The sequence below is a fragment of the Monodon monoceros genome, unplaced genomic scaffold, assembly GCF_005190385.1.
Source record: "Monodon monoceros isolate NGI ecotype Baffin Bay Population unplaced genomic scaffold, NGI_Narwhal_1 Super_Scaffold_15, whole genome shotgun sequence".
Classification (NCBI taxonomy): domain Eukaryota; kingdom Metazoa; phylum Chordata; class Mammalia; order Artiodactyla; family Monodontidae; genus Monodon; species Monodon monoceros.
The window spans coordinates 17,102,836-17,119,864 of record NW_021703771.1 but is presented as its reverse complement, the minus strand read 5'-3'; the positions used below and the strand labels follow the sequence as shown (position 1 = coordinate 17,119,864).

Below are 17,029 nucleotides of genomic sequence, written 5' to 3'. Positions count from 1 at the left end.
TTTTGTGGAGTCTTTAGGGTTTTCTGTATATAATATCATGTCATCTGTAAATAGAGACAGCTTTACTTTTTACTTTCCATTTTGGATCCTTTTTATTTCTTTTTCTTGCCTAATTGCTCTGGCTAGGACTTCCAATACTTTGTTAACAAAAATAACAAGAGTGGGCATCCTTGTTGCTGATCTTAGAGGAAAAGCTTTCAGGTTCTCCCCGTTGAATATAATGTTAGCTCTGGGCTTGTCATGTGTGCCTTTATTAAGTTGAGGTATGTTTCCTTGATACCCTCTTTGTTGAGAGTTTTTTTTATAAATGGATATTGAATTTTGTCAAGTGATTTTTCTGCATCTATTGAAGTGATATGATTTTTATCCTTCATTTGGTAATATGGGTGTATCACATTGATTTTCTGAGGTTGAACCATCCTTGCATCCCTGGAATAAATCCCACTTGATCATGGTGTATTATCCTTTTAATGTATTATTGAATTTGGTTTGCTAATATTTTGTGGAGGACATCAGAAGCATTTTAATGACACTTCTCTATAAGCTGGGAAATGCTGTAGTTAAAAATGGGCTCCTTATTTCAATAGAGACATCAGAATCTTGGGGCTACTAGAGGCTTAAAAAGCAGCACTTTGCAGTAATTAACAACTGGAGACAAGGTGGAAACAGTTATCATAATAGGGATCAGGTCCAGTGTAAACAGAATAGTTTGGCCTACAGAAATCTTTGGTGGGGGCCAGTAAATCACAGGGCCCCAGAGCTTGAAATGATGCTGAAAAATTGAACTAGGACCTCACAGGTCTTGATCAAGAAAAATAGACCCGGGTGTATACAACTGATACAACCACAGCAATGCATATCAGCGGAATGTCAGTTTGGCTTAGGACCAAAATGTGGACAACCCGTGTAAGTCCTACTTGGTATGTATAACAGTAACAGTGGAAAAGCCTGACCAGAGCCACCAAGACAGAGTATCAAGGCCCTCACCAGACTGCCATGCACAGATATAAATGAAAGATCCCTAAGGTGAAGAACTCTGTAATATCATAAATATGTTTCCCAAATCTTCCTTTGAGCCTCCACTTACTAGGGTAACAATGCATTACAGAAAGGAAACCACTAGGCATTTGGGAAATCATCTGGCAACAGTCTGAACAAATACAAACTTCTGAAACCATTGTGATCTACTGGACAAAGTGTATGCTATAGGAATGAATCCATCGTCCAGTTATCTTTCCAGTGAAGAGTTAGAATTGATTTCTTCATTGTCTATGGCAACATCCCCACATTGGATCCATGATACATAGAAAAGTAGTTATTCTGGCAAGAAGTACCAAATGATTTGCCAAGGTAAGTCCCACCATCAAAAGCTTTAAAAGAAGCAGGGGTATGATTTTTATCACATCTGGACTTAAATGATCTTTGGCACGTGCAAGAGAAAGATAGGGCTCGAAGAGTGACGGCATTAGGTTCATTCATTTAATGAGATGCTGATTCTAACTGTAGCTGTTGTCAGACAAGTTCTCTTTCTTGGAGCAAATCAGTAGGTAGCTATTAATTTGGCCAGTGCTTTTTTGTTTTTTCTTTATTCAAGTAAGGAGAGGGCACCTGTAGTGTAAGTTTATCAATAAGCAACATTAAAGATTGTCTTCTCGGGCTTCCCTGGTGGCGCAGTGGTTGAGAGTCCGCCTGCCGATGCAGGGGGCGCGGGTTCGTGCCCCGGTTCCCACATGCTGCGGAGCGGCTGGGCCCGTGAGCCATGACCGCTGAGCCTGCGCGTCCGGTGCTCCGCAACGGGAGAGGCCACGACAGTGAGAGGCCGTTCCATTAACTCTCTGTGTGCCAGAATATAATTCTTGATACCAGACTTCGATCATCTCACCATTGTACAGGGCATCATGCTGGTCTAACACATTGATGATGATACATGCTCATAAGACCTGGAGCACAGGTGTCATGAGCTTCTCTGGATACCTGGTAAGATACGTCGTGCTGAGGGGTAGAAGATAAATCCTGGGAAAACACAAGATCCTGCCACCTCAGCCAACTTTGTGGTGGTGTAGTCTTTGGTGTATGTTGGAATATACAGTCCATAGTGAAGAAAAAATTGTGTGCTTTATTCCACCTACAACTAAGGAGGAGCCTCAGTGTTTGGCGGGCCTCTTTGAATTTTATGTGCGATGCTCAAACCCATTTATGGGTTGATCCAAATGCTTCTAGATTTAACTGGGCTCAGAAGAAAAGTTTCTCCGGCCAATCCAGGTTGCAGTGAAAGTGGGTATACCATGTGGACCCTTTGAGGGAGATCCAATGGGCTTAGAGTTTTGAGGCAAATCAGGATTCTGTATAAAACCAGGATTTTTGAGCAACCCGTACCCTCTTCAGAAAATACCTATTCTTTCAACTTACTACTGGGCTGCTTGAGGTAAAAGCAAGTGAAAGAAAATTGTCCTGTTCAAGAGGGTTCTGTGAAGACCTCAGATAGGCTCCCTCCAAGCCTTCTCAAGTTCTCAGAAGGATGGCATGTAGGCAGACATACATAGAAACTCACAGGCAACATATTTCTGATTTCATATAGGGACTTTTTGAAGTCCTTATGGTGCATCAGCTCATCCAGCCCACTCTTCAATCCATTATGCGAGTATCCTCAGCCCTTAGCCTAACATAATAGACCAACAAGGAATGAAAAGCAGAGAACATATTTGAAGAAATACTGATTTAATTAAGTTAAAGAAAAAAAGACACAAGCATTTATAATGAGCATCGTTTCCAAATAACCATTTAAAAATATAATGTATACATCATCAGGGTTCTTGAATTACAAGCAATAGAGACTGATTCTGACTTTGAAGGAAAAAAGGGGGCAGATGTTAGGTAGCTCAAAGGAGGTTTTGGCCAACTGAGCATTCCGTAGGCCAGAAAGGAGGGTGGCATTAGGGATTCAAGCAGCAAGAGCTCAAAACCATCTCCCCGGGAGGCTGCTAGAGGGCAGCTTGATTCCAGTCACTTCTCCTCCCAGAGAAGGGGCATTTCACCAGAATAAGTGGGGTGTGTGTGTGTGTGTTTGGGGAAGGTAGGGGAGGTGCCTGCTCCTATCAGGCTAGGCAGACACCACCAGAAGTGTATCTACTATACATACAAGCCGAGCTTTGAATTATCATTACGTGTATATATATTTTTTCTATGAAACCTACATTTCTATTATCAGTGCTTCTGATAGGAAAAAGCATTGGCGCATGCTCCTATTGGACCTGTCAAAGTAGGTTCTGAAAAATTATCATCAGAAAGAGCTCCAGAAGCAGTAAAGCATTCATAAACCAGAATGTATTCCCTTCACTTGAATTATGTAAATAATTTTTGTTCCATATTCTTTAAACTTCTCTCTCTCTGGCTACTTTTGCTCATTTAATCATAGAAAACCCTCTCTGAGTGGCTTAGGCAAATATTAGGTGGATGGCATCTATTCCTGTCTCAGTTCAAAGGGAAAAAAGTTAACGGGGTTACATCTGTTTAGGGCCTGAAAACTTGTGAATGCTAATTATACTTCTTATGGCCTTGGGGAGATTATATGGGAAATTGAACTCTATACTATGTTGTTTTCAGTCCTGGTAAAGATTGAGAAATGAGTCTTTGGCAATGTCAGCCCTATTTCTTCCCTTTGTATATAGGGAAAGTGAGGCCCCAGCTTGAGCCCCAAGCACATGCAAAGCCAGGATTAAAACGTGAATAGGCAAGGTGGATAAGCAGGCAAGGCAGGCCCACGACAAGAGCCTTGGTTTGAGGGTCTGAGTTGCGCCGTGACAGGAGACTCGTTCTGATGAGCTAAGAAGAGCGCAGGGAAGGACAGAGTGGACCCCGTTCCCAGGCCTCACGGTTAGGAGAGTCAGCTTAGTGCAGGGTCTGCTGTTTGTCACGTCCTGGCCCTGCCCGGACATGTGTCTGCACCCTAGACACAGACTAAAACCAGACACCGGGATGGACGGTTTCATCAAAGATTCTGTAAGTGCCACCAGCACACGCAGGAGTTTTGGCATCTAACATCATCATGAGATGGGGAGTGAAGCATCCCCTCCATGTCACTAAATTTCAGCACCCAGCTTTGGTGTTCTGAGGGGACCAGGACATCGGTGGGGTGCTCCCCGGGAGAGGGCAGTAGTAGCTAAAGAGAGAGTGGGAAACCAGAGAAAGCTGCAGAGAGGCAGCTCACGACCTTATGTCCTCCCTTACTGCAGGTGAGACTCCCAGAAATTCCTGGAGAGGGGTAGATGCTTTGTAATAAAAAGGTTTGGCAAGAGCTACTTAAATAGGAGCTATTATCATTAAACTCTCATTTTGAAGCAGGCAGGTGAAGCTTGTGGAGCTTGAAAGTTTCAGAAGAGATGGCAGTGACATCACCAAAATGTAGAGCCTGACTTCTGTCCTCTAGGAAGGTGATGGTACAGGGACATCCACAGTGGTCCTCTCCCAAACTCCTTGCCCCACAGAGCGATGCAAACTGGCACAGGGATGAAGACCCATGCGCACTACTGGTGGGGCTGCGTGGACAAGAAACCACATCTTGTTCTGTGGAGAAGAACCCAACTAAGAATATTGGTACACGATCCTTAGTATTGTCAATCAACCGATGTAACAACACGGCGTGGTGTCACCACCATTACAGTCAGGATTTGGCTTTATGAAAAGAAAAAACCCCAAACAGGGAGTTTAAGTTAAAGTGAGAAACGTGGTAAACACGTGCTCTCTCTTTGTTCTGATTTTAAACTTGACTTAGAAAAATGTGGGGTGTCACCTGCATGCTAGCAACACGAAAAGGAGAAATGTTATTCATATTTATGAGTTCGGAGCTGCAATTTGACTACTGCCATTAAACTGGGCTTTGGACTCCTTTTTAATCAAATTAGCTTCACTGGTTTAACTGACAGACAGGTTTTTATTAATTTACCATTAAATAGCTTTCAATTAACACAAGAACATAGAGGTAACATCACAATTGCACTGTTATGAAGTTAAAAGCCTTCTGTGTTTCATTTCCAGGGAAAAATGCTGGAGCTAGGTTCCCCACAGATGATGCTTAACAGCCACTGGTCCTTTTATTTTGGTCTTACTAACAGAAATACTAACTTAGCGAGATTACAAGCATAGGTCTCTTAATAGCTTCCTAGGAGTCAGAACTTTTGCTTTCGATACCAAATAATATCTGGAAAACATGCTCACTTTTGTGTTTTTTGAGAAATTCTAAGAACTGGCCCAGATTCATGTGATAGTCATTCCTTAAGCCATAGTCACCATGGGCCTCAAGAAGTAATTCTTCAAAAGAATGGAAAAGGCGCAGGTCCTCCCCATTTCCTTCGGTTTCGATACTCTCGGCATGCTTACAGGAAATGTGTTTCCAGTTGGGATACCTAATTGTGTGCCAGAATTCCTCACAGTGTTCTTTGAAGCCTTCCACACAGATTATCCCCGGCTTTCCCGTCATGCAAAATCCTGTCACATCTAACCTTTTCCCGATATCCAAAATCTTTTTTCGTAGGTCCTGCTGATATATATGGTGACTGTAGATCCACATTCGGAGGAATGTGTTCTTCACTGGCTTTGCTTGTGTAGATGGTTCATACACGAGCTTCCTGTTCAGGAAGTAGGAGGCACTGTTGTCCTGCAACCACTGGATGGCTGCACACACACACAGCTCACCTGGATCAAAAGTCCCTATGTAAGAAGTGAGACCTTTGTTGAGAAGGAGCTGCTGTTGTCTGTCAAGTTCGGATGACCGTCCAAATAGCTGCAGTGCTGCGTAGGGGTAGCTGTGAGGCATGGCTACTTGCAAGTCAATTTTCACCTTAAAATGAAAATCAGATAGATTTAAGTACTGTAAAATCACATAAGCTAGTTTATCCATGGCCACTGCACGATGCTGATAAATGTCATAGTTACTGCTACTATTACGTGTCAGCTATGTGCCAGACACTGCACAATTTGACAAACACAATTTTACATACATAAATTCCTTCCACGTATGCATTCATTCGTTCCCATATTCATCCAACACCTACCATGTGTCAGGTACCCTATACTGAAATAAAGAAGTGAAGAAGCTAGACACTAGTTCTGCCCTTCATGGAAAGAAGCCGAGAGCCTAGTGAAGGAGACAGACGTTAAACAAATAATTATACACAGCAAGTATTTCATTGCAAAGGTGAGAAGCATTGCCATAGAAAAGTACAGGGATCCACTGAAAGGTGGAACCAGAGGGATTGCATCCAGTCTGGGGAGCCAGGGAATTCCTCTGAGGGAATGACGCCCAGAGGCTGACTAGGAAGTAGCTAGCACAGCGGTTCTCAAATGTCTGGTCCACTTGTTACTTGGGCTATGCTAAAGTTGCTGGAGATAATGGATCAGAAGGTGAAGGTGAATTCATTTTCAGAATTTAGATTTTCTATGTGTATTTGCTTTCAGTGTCATGGTGCCATCAAAGAAACAGTCATTCACTCCTTAAAAGCCAGTTTTGCTAAAGACAATATTTAGATTTGTGAAAATCGTAACATATGTACAAGATAGTCCATACTACAATAGCAAGACTGGTAAAAATGGATGAGTGAATAGAATAAAAATGGCAGTAGAAGACTGCAAGATGTGTTTAATAAAAACACTAGGCATATTTATAAAAAAAAACAGGCATATTGGTATAAAAGATGTGCATATGTATGCAAAATTCAAGATCTTTATTGAAAACAACTTACAGGTCATCCCATATTTTGCTGGAATGTTCCATATATGCACCTGGAATATTCTCTATTTGCTTCCTGGACAGGAAGCTCAGGTTCCAAGTGTTTCCAATATAAACTGGGCACCTGGAAACAATTAAAACCACTCAGGGCACCTACCTTGGGCTCCTCGATCTGGAGTGTAATCACAAATTCGATTTTTGGTGGCAGTGCCTCCCTTGTGCCTTCCAAATATCTCTTTATATTCGTCAGGGCATTGACATCTTCAAGTTTTACTTCTCCTTGGTTAGGAAACATAGAAAACAGCATTTCCATCTCCAGCAGCTGAAGTTGAAGGCATTCGTTCATTGAAGCGGACATGCTGACTTGAAATCAACCTGTCAGGAAAACCGGAAGGGCCCAGGGACACTGGATTTGTCAACGTCGGCGGTGTCCAGAGGAATTTCCCGCAGCTCCCTTTCCGTGGAAGCAGATTTGCAGGGGCGCTATTACGCGTCGAGAGCTAGGGGCACAAACCGGGACACTTACACTCTTCTGCTTTATCTCCTGGCCCCCAAATCTAGTATACACGACATCCTCCGAGATACGTCGTTGAAATTCAGATTCCCAGTCCCTTTATCCCCAGCCCCCGCTTCCGATCTGGATCAGGGAATCCGGACTCTCAACAAGTGTTCCGAATTATGCAGTTGCAGGTGGTTGGGCAACCACCACCTGCAGACGCTCTGCAAGCCTGAATTCTGGGAAAGGCGAGGGGCCCAGCCTCCGAATCCCACCCAGGTGTCGGGCTTGGGCGGAGCTGGCCGCTGCGGCGAGGGAAGCCCTCAGTGCCGGCGGGGCGGAGCTCCGCCTACCCCGGCTCCCAGGTCTCCGGGGCCCCGCCGCGCTCCACGCCAGTTGCCGCCCCTCAGCCCCAGCGCCACGAACCCCTCCCGGGTAGGCCTTTCCGCCTTTCTCGGGAGCCACCCTGGCCCCGGGCGGCATCCTGTGAGTCCGGGCGATTTGGATCCACCTGGCCTCTGCCCCGAGGGGCCCAGGCTTAGTGAGGGGGTCTTACAGGTAAATAAATAAAATGACGTTTTGTGCGAGCTGGGGCGGTAGGATGGGGAAGGGGGTGGGGCATGAGAAGGCTCCACAGAATCAGACGTTTGGGAGCTGAACCTCGAGAATCGAGAGTGGGATGCGAGAAGCCGGGTGGCGCTCACTGGGGCCGGGACCACCTGGTTAGAGGCCTCATATCGGGGCTGGTACCCCCCATCCAGGACCACTTGGAAGCCCGGCTTCCCAGGAACGCGGGCCCTGCCGCCCTCTGAGACCCGAATTTGGAGTCAGGGGCTGCGTATCTGCCGGTCGTAGTGCTCTGAGGGCCCGCGACCCTCGGCCCCAACCCCCGGGCCACCGCGGGGGCCTCACCCTTCCCGGTCATTCAAAGGAAACAGCCCCAAGCCCTCTCGCAACGCGGATCCGCAGTTCCGCAGGCGCGAGCCGCGCGTAACCGGCAAGGAGGCGGGGCCTGGCCCGCGGACTCTTCCCGCGCTGTGATTGGCTGAGGGGCGGGACAACGGGCCGGAAGCCACGCAGGGCCACGTTTGCGGACGCCGACCTCTCTGGTCTGGTTCTTGTCTAGACTGGTTCCCCCCGCCGCCGCGAGGAAGGTGGTCCGCGCTGTAGAGGTGAGGGGGGGTGGTGTCTCCCGGCAGAGGTGAGCGGGGCCCCGAGGCTTGGCGGCGAGAAGGGGACCTTCCGGTCCGCAGGGGTTCGGCCGACCGCCAGGCTAGCGGGCCGGCTAGCGGACTGACTCGCGGGCCGCGCGGGACACACCTACTCGCCACTGCGGCTCGGGAGCGGGCTGGAGGCGCGGGCCCGAGGGTCTCGAGCTGGGAAAGGGGTCTCGTCCGTCACCTAGGTGGGGACCTCAGGGCTGGGTGCCAGGAAACGTGGGGCGATTCGGGGGCTGGGAGGAGAGGGGAACTAACGAGGTGCTAAAGACTGGAGGGAAGGGGGCCTTTCTTAGCTTTTTTAGAGTGGACAGTTTGGACTTGAGAATACTTTCAATAAAAGCCGCTCACATACTCGTTGAAAGTAGTTTTAGGACCTAGAACGCATGAAAAGGTGGAAACATTTTACCTTGGCTATTTATTTATTTTTTTGACTCTTTTTTATTTTTTAAGACTTTTGGACGTAACAGCTCGTTTATGCCCTTAGAAATAATCAAGATATATTGACGACTGGTCACTTTTTAATAAAACGTCTTCATGCATGTGAACTAGATTTGATCGCTCTAGGCCAATCTAAATTAGCGTCCTGAATGCCAGCTTTTTCCAACTGGACAAAAGGAAACATTTAACTTTTGTTCATTGACGCAGTGAAGGACAATAAAGAAAACAAGAGTTGGAAGTCCCAAGTTCCACTTAAAGTTAGAGTATCCCAGAGAAGGAAGTACTAGCGGGCTAAAGGCTGATGTTTGATTTTTTAAATGAAAGGTAAAAGGAAGATGTTGCTAGTTTCCGAACTTAATTTAGAAGGGTGTCCTGAGCCTCCTTTACGAAAATACAAAAATCCACTGCAAGGTGTATTGGGAGGGCTGGGCAGTCTTGGAGAGGAGGCTTTTGCCCTTTGCTTTTCTTTTGGGAATAGGTCTCTGTAGCCTGGGAGGAATAGCAGAAGAACTGCACAGATTTCCCAGATATTTTGTATATGCAGCCCCAGTCCACTGGAGAATGTGACCTTCGGCCTCAGTCTGTCAGCAGCTTCCCATGTAAAATTTAGGTTGTTTAATTGATACCCAGAATTAAGTGTTCCCATTTGTAAAATGATACGGTCCTTTGTAGGATTCTCTGAATCTAGGTGTAGAATCTTCATTTTAGTTGGGAATGGACCATTTTAAGTTTGCCTTGGGTCCAGGAATTGTTGGGGACAGTCTCATTTCTGTCCTGAAGTGAACAGTACAGTTAATGCTAACCTCCGGGACTTATTCTACCATTTTTTTCCGCTCTCAAACATAGGATTTTGGGGGGAGGTTCAGAATGAGGCAGATCTATTAGTTTGGGATGGCAGTTTTTGAACCAGATGGTCCTTGAAAGATTTCTTATGCCTGAAAAATATTCCTTAATTTTGTAGACATGGATTTAGATGCTGTTACAAAGCAGTCAGTATTACATGCGAAGCCTGATGGACTCACTCTTCAATATGGGACTGCTGGATTTCGAACGAAAGCAGAACACCTTGATCATGTCATGTTTCGAATGGGATTATTAGCTGTCCTGAGGTCAAAACAGACCAAATCTACTATAGGAGTCATGGTAACAGCATCACACAATCCTGAGGTAATGCATTTAGTGCTCTGATAAAGCAAATGTTTATTTGCAAGACCAAACCTTAGTTTCTGAGCACTTTGACCCAAAGCACAAATTCTAATTCTAGGAATGTGCCTTCTCATTGCTATATGCCTTTACTTTTAAAACAACTCTTTTCTTAACAAGTGTTCATTTAGCTCATGACTCTTTAAAGGGTGTGGAGAGAGTGAAAGGAGATGGTCATTTTTTGGAGTGTGTCCATATTGAGAAGTGACAGAATGTCCTTCCAAGTTGGTTGTATTGAGACAGCATCAGTAATAAAAAGTGTTGCCTCTGTTAATTTAGCAGAGATTAAAGAGATTGGAGGCAAGCTGGGGGAGGGGAGAGGGAAAACATTTGAAAAGACTTAGCACAGTTTGAAAGTTTTCACACAGCTTTTCTCTAGCTAGGGAATAGTTTCCCGTTCTGAGTGAACAGCCAAACACGTGGCTCCAGGGATCCAAAGGTGAGCCCTGGGCAGAATACTGATGAGGCCTGATGGGTCTAGTGTTTATGACAATTAAGTTTCTAAAGTATTCCTTTTGAGACAATTTAACCATCATATTCTGTACTGGCCTATAACTGATACGTGGCTTAAATAATATGCTTCTGTTTGGTTGCTAGGACATGAGACTTTTGCCTTTGTAGCTAAATCAGCAGCAAGTTAAAGCTCTGTGGGTTAGTGAAGGATTGTAACCTCCTCCCTTCCCACCCCAAAACAAGAGGATGTTGCTTATTCAGCTTCTAAATGTGGATCACTCTGAAGGTGTAAGTGTCTGAACGGCTAAATCACCTTAATTGCTTAATGATTTGTAGACAGAACCCCACATTTATTGTTAATTTCAGAAGCACTGCTTAAAACAATTCTGAGCTATTTCCTTCCTTTTACATTCACTCTGAACTACACTTTTTTTCTTTCCAGAAATTTGAGCAGACCAGAATTAGGCGTCAGTTTTCAGCTTCTGTACCACCCACTGGTTGACACGCTGGCCAGTGTGTTCTTTGAGTCCAGCCATAGTGAGAAGGATCTCCAGGGGTCCTGGGTCTGCTGCAGTTGTGCCTCGTCAGTTAATTGATGGCGAATGCTCAGATGACAGCCTTTTCAAACAGCTAGTGTGGCACAGTGGCTGTTGGCTTTAAGAGTCAGATGGACTTGATGTTTTAATATCAGAACTGACACTAGCTGTATGAACATAAGCAGGGTACTTGCTCTGAATCTCAGTTTTCTCAAAGTAAGATTGGAGTAACCATCGGATTATTAGTTAGATAGATAGCGTGTGTTGTGAGGATTTACTGAGGTGATGTATGTACAACACCTGGTCCAGTGCCTGGCCTTCAGTAGTGGTCACCAGTGAAACTGCCCGGCCAGCACTGTCTTTTGTTGGGGGAAAAGCAGCTTGGGTTTACTTCCTCACCTCACCCTCACAACTGCACAGATGGCTTATTATTTGTTTTTCTTTCAAGGAAGACAATGGTGTAAAATTGGTTGATCCTTTGGGTGAAATGTTGGCACCGTCCTGGGAGGAGCATGCTACCTGTTTGGCCAACGCTGAGGAACAAGATTTGCCGAGAGTGCTGGTGGACATCGGCGAGAAAGCAGCTGTGAATCTGCACCAAGATGCCTTCGTGGTGATTGGTAGAGATACCAGGTGACCATCAGAGCTACTGGTGAAAGCTGCTTGGGAACACCACATAGATGGTTGCATCTGTTTTAGCGCCCAGGACAAATCAAAAAAGTCGAGGAAAGTGGAACTGCCCTGAGAGGCTTCTCCACGTCCTGGTCTTTGCAGTAGGATGTAGGAGCTCAGTCACTACTGCAGCTTGGGCTTTGGAGCCTGAGCCCCGACTCTCACACTTACTGTACGGGTTGAGTAGGTCACTTAACCTTTTGGAGCTTACCTTTACTCACCTGTGCAGTGTTGATGATGAGCCTACATCATGCAGTCCTTCCTGAGGATTACATGAAGTAATACGTGCAACACACCTGTTTCCTGGCACAAGAGAAGCACTTAGCAAATGTCTCCCATCCCTTTACTTCTGTGGGTTTAGGTTTTTCCCCCATAGAGTAAGAACATGTGATTGTAAGTCATTATTTTTAGAGGTTTACTTTATAACCTGTGATACTGTTGGTTCATAGGTCATTTTTCCCTTGCTGGAGTTCATTGGAAAGCATTAACCATCTATATTATTTCTACGCGTTTGTCACGTTTGGCAGCTCTTACCTTCCTTTTCAAAAAGGTGTTATTGTAAAATGTTAGATTAAAAGTGTACTTTGAAACAGAAGCCTTCTCTTTTGCATAAGATCTGGTTTTAGCCAGAGATTCTTTCTAAAGGAAATTTCTACTCCGTCTCTGAATGGCCTAGACTGGTGTTTTACCCTTTGTGTGTTACCAGAGGGACTTCCAAATACCATTGTTTGTAGATTTATAGGTAACAGAATAGCCAAGTGACTTATGTTCTGTAGCAAATTATTATCTCACAGTAAAGTCTTGCATGTGTATTGGGTTGGCCAAAAGGTTCATTCGTTTTTTTCCGTAAGATGGCTCTAGTAGCTCTTAGTTGTCTTTAATGTCATTCGAAACAGTTTTGTTAGATTGTATGTGACAGCTGTCATATCAGCGTGCATTTAAAAAGAGACATCAAAATTGGTGAATTTTTGTATAGCCATTTTAATATTGAAGATGGAAGAAAAACAACATTTTCGGCATATTATGCTTTATTATTTCAAGAAAGGTAAAAATGCAACCGAAACGCAGAAAAGATTTGTGCAGTATGTGGAGAAGGTGCTGTGACTGATCGAACATGTCAGAAGTGGCTTGCAAAGTTTCGTGCTGGAGATTTCTCTCTGGACGATGGTCCACGGTCGGGTAGACCAGTTGAAGCTGATAGTTATCAAATTGAGACATTAATTGAGAACAATGAATGTTATACCATGCGGGAGATAGCCGACATACTCAAAATATCCAAATCAAGTGTTGAAAATCATTCGCACCAGCTTGGTTATGTAAATTGCTTTGAGGTTTGGGTTCCACGTAAGCTAAACGAAAAAAACCTTCTTGACGGTATTTCCGCATGTGATTCACTACATAAACGTAACGAAAACGTTCAGTTTTTAAGACAAATTGTGACGGGCGATGAAAAGTGGATACTGTACAACAATGTGGAACAGAAGAGATCGTGGGCAAACTAAGTGAACCACCACCAACCACACCAAAGGCCCGTCTTTATCCAAAGAAGGTGACGTTGTGTATAGGGTGGGATTGGAAGGGAGTCCTCTATTATGAGCTCCTTCCAGAAAACCAAATGATTAATTCCAACAAGTACTGCTGCCATTTAGACCAACTGAAAGAGCCACTCGATGAAAAGCGTCTGGAATTAGTCGAGAGAAAATGCATAATCTTCTATCAGGATACCGCAAGGCCGCATGTCTCTTTCGATGACCAGGCAAAACCTGTTACAGTTTGGCTGGGAAGTTCTAATTCATCCGCCGTATTCACCAGACATTGCACCTTCGGATTTCCATTTATTTCGGTCTTTACAAGATTCTGTTAATGGAAAAAATTTCAGCTCCTTCGAAGACTGTAAAAGGTACCTAAAACAGTTCTTTGCTCAAAAAGATAAAAAGTTTTGGGAAGATGGAATTATGAAGTTGCCTGAAAAATGGCAGAAGGTAGTGGAACAAAAGGGTGATTATGTTGTTCAATAAAGTTCTTGGTGAAAATGAAAAATGTGTCTTTTATTTTTACTTAAAAACCGAAGGCAGTTTTTGGCCAACCCAGTATTTGCCTCTTGTCTATTACCTGGTTTAAATGATATAGAACATCTTTTTCTACAAGGCAGTTATATATCTTACATATCTTATTTTCAGATAGATAGAAAAATAATTTATTCTGACTTTTTAAAATGAAAACTAGATTCTATACCCTTCGTGGTTTAACACCCAGCCCTGGGTTATGCACGCTCTGTGGTTTCAATATTTATTGTTACTGTTCTCAGGCAGTGTATGTATTGTTACAGTCAAACTTGAAAAGGTATTTAGGTAGGTTAATTAGTGTATCCTTTATATCTATTTCCTAAATGCATTTAAAAGCCAAACTCTTTCCAAGAAATATATTGTGAAAGGCTAATGGAAAATGCTTACACTTCACCCGTATTTTCAGAGTTTTCAGGCTTGGCAGGTTTCATTTAGTTCAAATACAATGGACTTGTTATTCTGAAACTGGTAGCACAGAAATTCTGCATTTGCTTTTAGAACTAGCAGCTCAGTTGGTCTTGGGATGGGATGTAATATTTTCTTCCTTTTCTTTCCTAGGCCCAGCAGTGAGAAACTTTCACAGTCTGTAATAGACGGTGTGACTGTTTTAGGAGGTCAATTCCATGGTATGTATTTATCCTGACTTGTAAATTAATCTTTTAAAAAGTTTTATAAAAAAAATCACAAAATAAATATATATTTAATTTAGAGAAGTTTGAAACTACAGATAAACAAAGTTAAAAAAAATGGACTCCTAGATATAAACTACTAGCTTTTTCAGTTAAAAAAAGTTAAAAAAAATTTTCTGGGCTTGCATATTACATTTTACCTGTAGGAGATAATATGTAGGCAAGGCTGATCTTAGACAACTTCCTTTATAATCCTGAATTTCCTGATATAAAAACCCCGGGGGGACTTCCCTGGTGGTACAGTGGTTAAGAATCTGCCTGCCAATGCAGGGGACATGGGTTCAAGCCCTGGTCCAGGAGGATCCCACGTGCTGTGGAGCAACTAAGCCTGTGTGCCACAACTGCTGAGCCTGAGCTCTAGAGCCCATGAGCCACAACTACTGAGCCTGTGTGCCACAGCTACTGAAGCCCACATGCCTAGAGCCCATGCTCCGCAATGAGAGAAGCCACCGCAATGAGAAGCCTGCACACTGCAACCAAGAGTAGCCCCTGCTCGCCACAATGAGAGAAAGCCCCCACGCAACAATAAAGACCCAACACAGCCAAAAATAAGTAAATTTTTTTTTTTTTTGTGGTATGCGGGCCTCTCACTGTTGTAGCCTCTCCCGCTGTGGAGCACAGGCTCCGGACGTGCAGGCTCAGCGGCCATGGCTCACGGGCCCAGCCGCTCCGCGGCATGTGGGATCTTCCCGTACCGGGGCACGAACCTGTGTCCCCTGCATCGGCAGGCGGACTCTCAACCACTGCGCCACCAGGGAAGCCCAAGTAAATAAATTTTTAAAAATGTTTACCAAAAAAAAAAAAAGCCCTGAGGTAACTTGAAGATGTTCATTCTGGGGAGTTTTTGTCAATATCGGGTATTCCCGAATAGCTGATCATGTGTGGAGTCAGCTGTTAACAGGTCAAATAACGATGGAAAATATCTTTGACCTACTTGTAATCATGATTTGAAGTTCTGACAGGTGGTTTTTCCTATTGTATCAACTGAAGAAGAATTAAATGCAACAAGACAGGCTGGAATCCTCTTCTCATGTTGGTTGTGCACCATGTGAATGCAGTGACTCCACTGTGCTTGGAGGTGAATTTTCCTGATGTCAGATCTCTCTCATTTAAAATACCTTCTCTTGATCCCCTCAACCTCCTGTGTGTTCCCTCATTCCCAGTTAACCTGGCCTCTTCCAGGACTCACCTGCTTTGCTTCTCTGTTTGCTCTTCTGGTCATTACTAAGCCTACTGCTGGTGAGTCTCCATCCTTGCCTCTGCAGGGAAATGTCTCCCCCAACACTCGTCTGTTATAAAGCGGGAATTCACCTGGGGCCTGGGCTTCCCGGGGCGTGTTTGGTTAAGCTGCAGGGATCCTGTGGGCCTCTGGATACAGCGTGCTGTGTTACCTGCACATGCGCTTTTCTAGGGAGAGGAGTCATAGCTTTTGTCAGATACTAAAAGGGATCTGTGATCTAAGAATAACTCTCAGAATTTATATTTTAAAGTTTTTATTTCAGTTGATGTCTGTGAAGAGACATCACCTGAAATAACATCAACAGTCCACACTGTGACCTCTCCCTTTCTTTACCTTCTACTTCCTTGGCCACTGTTTTGCGTGTTGGTCTTGTCCACGGGCTCCTCTTCTGTCTCTCCTAATGTGGCATTCCTCACTTCTCGCTTTCATTCTGCCTCATTTCTGAATGAGTATCTTTACTGCCATAGCTCCAGCTGCGTATATTCTTTTATTCATTCGCTCATCAGTTCATCTGCCATTTTTGAGTACCTGCTACATACAGCCCTCCAGGAGTCTGTTACACTGCATATTACAACCTACAGTAAGAAACCGATTTTGTATCATGACATGTGTGCTTGTGTGTATGACTGAAATGAAAGTTTCAGTGAACCGTACTTACCCGTACTCAATGACATGTGTTCATCTGTTTTGTTAAAAAAATGCAGAAATGATGGCTGGGTTTACTACGTAGATTCCATGACCTGTTGACAGGCTTGGCCTGAGGTTTGAAAGCATTGGTCTGAGTGATGTCTCACCCTGTCCCAAACTGTGTTCTTTCTGTCATCCCCAGAATGGTTGAACTTTCCAGTACTGTCATTCTATCTCTAGAACCATCACTTTTCTAGGGTTTTAATCTACAAAAATTTGAGAGTGATTTTTTTTTCCTTTTCTTTAAACCTTTTGCTCATTTCTCTCTTCAACTTAGTGTATTTCAGGAAATGAAAGATGGTTAATGTGACTGCAGCAGAGAGAGACTGGGGGAAGCTAGTAGAAGATAGGGTGAGGGAGGTAAGCAGGGGCCAAGTCATTCCAAGCCTTACAGGTCGTGGTGAGAATTGGGGCTTTACTCCAAATGCAGTGGGACTCTGTTGAAGGGCTTTATGCCAGAGAATAGGATCACGTTTTCACTTTAAGTCCCTTTGGCTGTTGTGGGGGGACAGGGGGAGAGAGAGGGAGGCAGGGGGGAGAGAGAGGGAGGGAGGGGAGAGAGAGGGAGGGAGGGGAGAGGGAGGGAGGGAGGGGAGAGAGGGAGG

At 44.3% G+C, this 17,029-nt stretch overlaps 2 protein-coding genes across 3 annotated transcripts in view; one reads left to right on the top strand and one right to left on the bottom strand.

The window, feature by feature from the left end:
- Positions 1-4,921: 4,921 nt before the first annotated feature.
- Positions 4,922-7,372, bottom strand: RWDD2A (RWD domain containing 2A). The gene is made up of 2 exons (XM_029224015.1): positions 6,882-7,372; positions 4,922-5,836 (listed from the first exon to the last, which is right to left on the bottom strand). The coding sequence occupies exons 1-2, from the start codon at positions 7,080-7,082 to the stop codon at positions 5,159-5,161; spliced, it is 879 nt and encodes a 292-aa protein (XP_029079848.1). The 5' UTR covers positions 7,083-7,372; the 3' UTR covers positions 4,922-5,158.
- A 929-nt stretch (positions 7,373-8,301) lies between these two features.
- The window catches only part of PGM3 (phosphoglucomutase 3), a 24,503-nt gene continuing 15,775 nt past the window's right edge, over positions 8,302-17,029 (top strand). For both annotated transcript variants that reach the window (XM_029223673.1, XM_029223672.1), the window contains exons 1-4: positions 8,302-8,392; positions 9,840-10,045; positions 11,519-11,703; positions 14,367-14,434. In XM_029223673.1, coding sequence (XP_029079506.1) covers positions 9,842-10,045; positions 11,519-11,703; positions 14,367-14,434 — 457 coding nt within the window. In that variant the 5' untranslated portion in view covers positions 8,302-8,392; positions 9,840-9,841. The remainder of the gene's footprint in view (positions 8,393-9,839; positions 10,046-11,518; positions 11,704-14,366; positions 14,435-17,029) is intronic.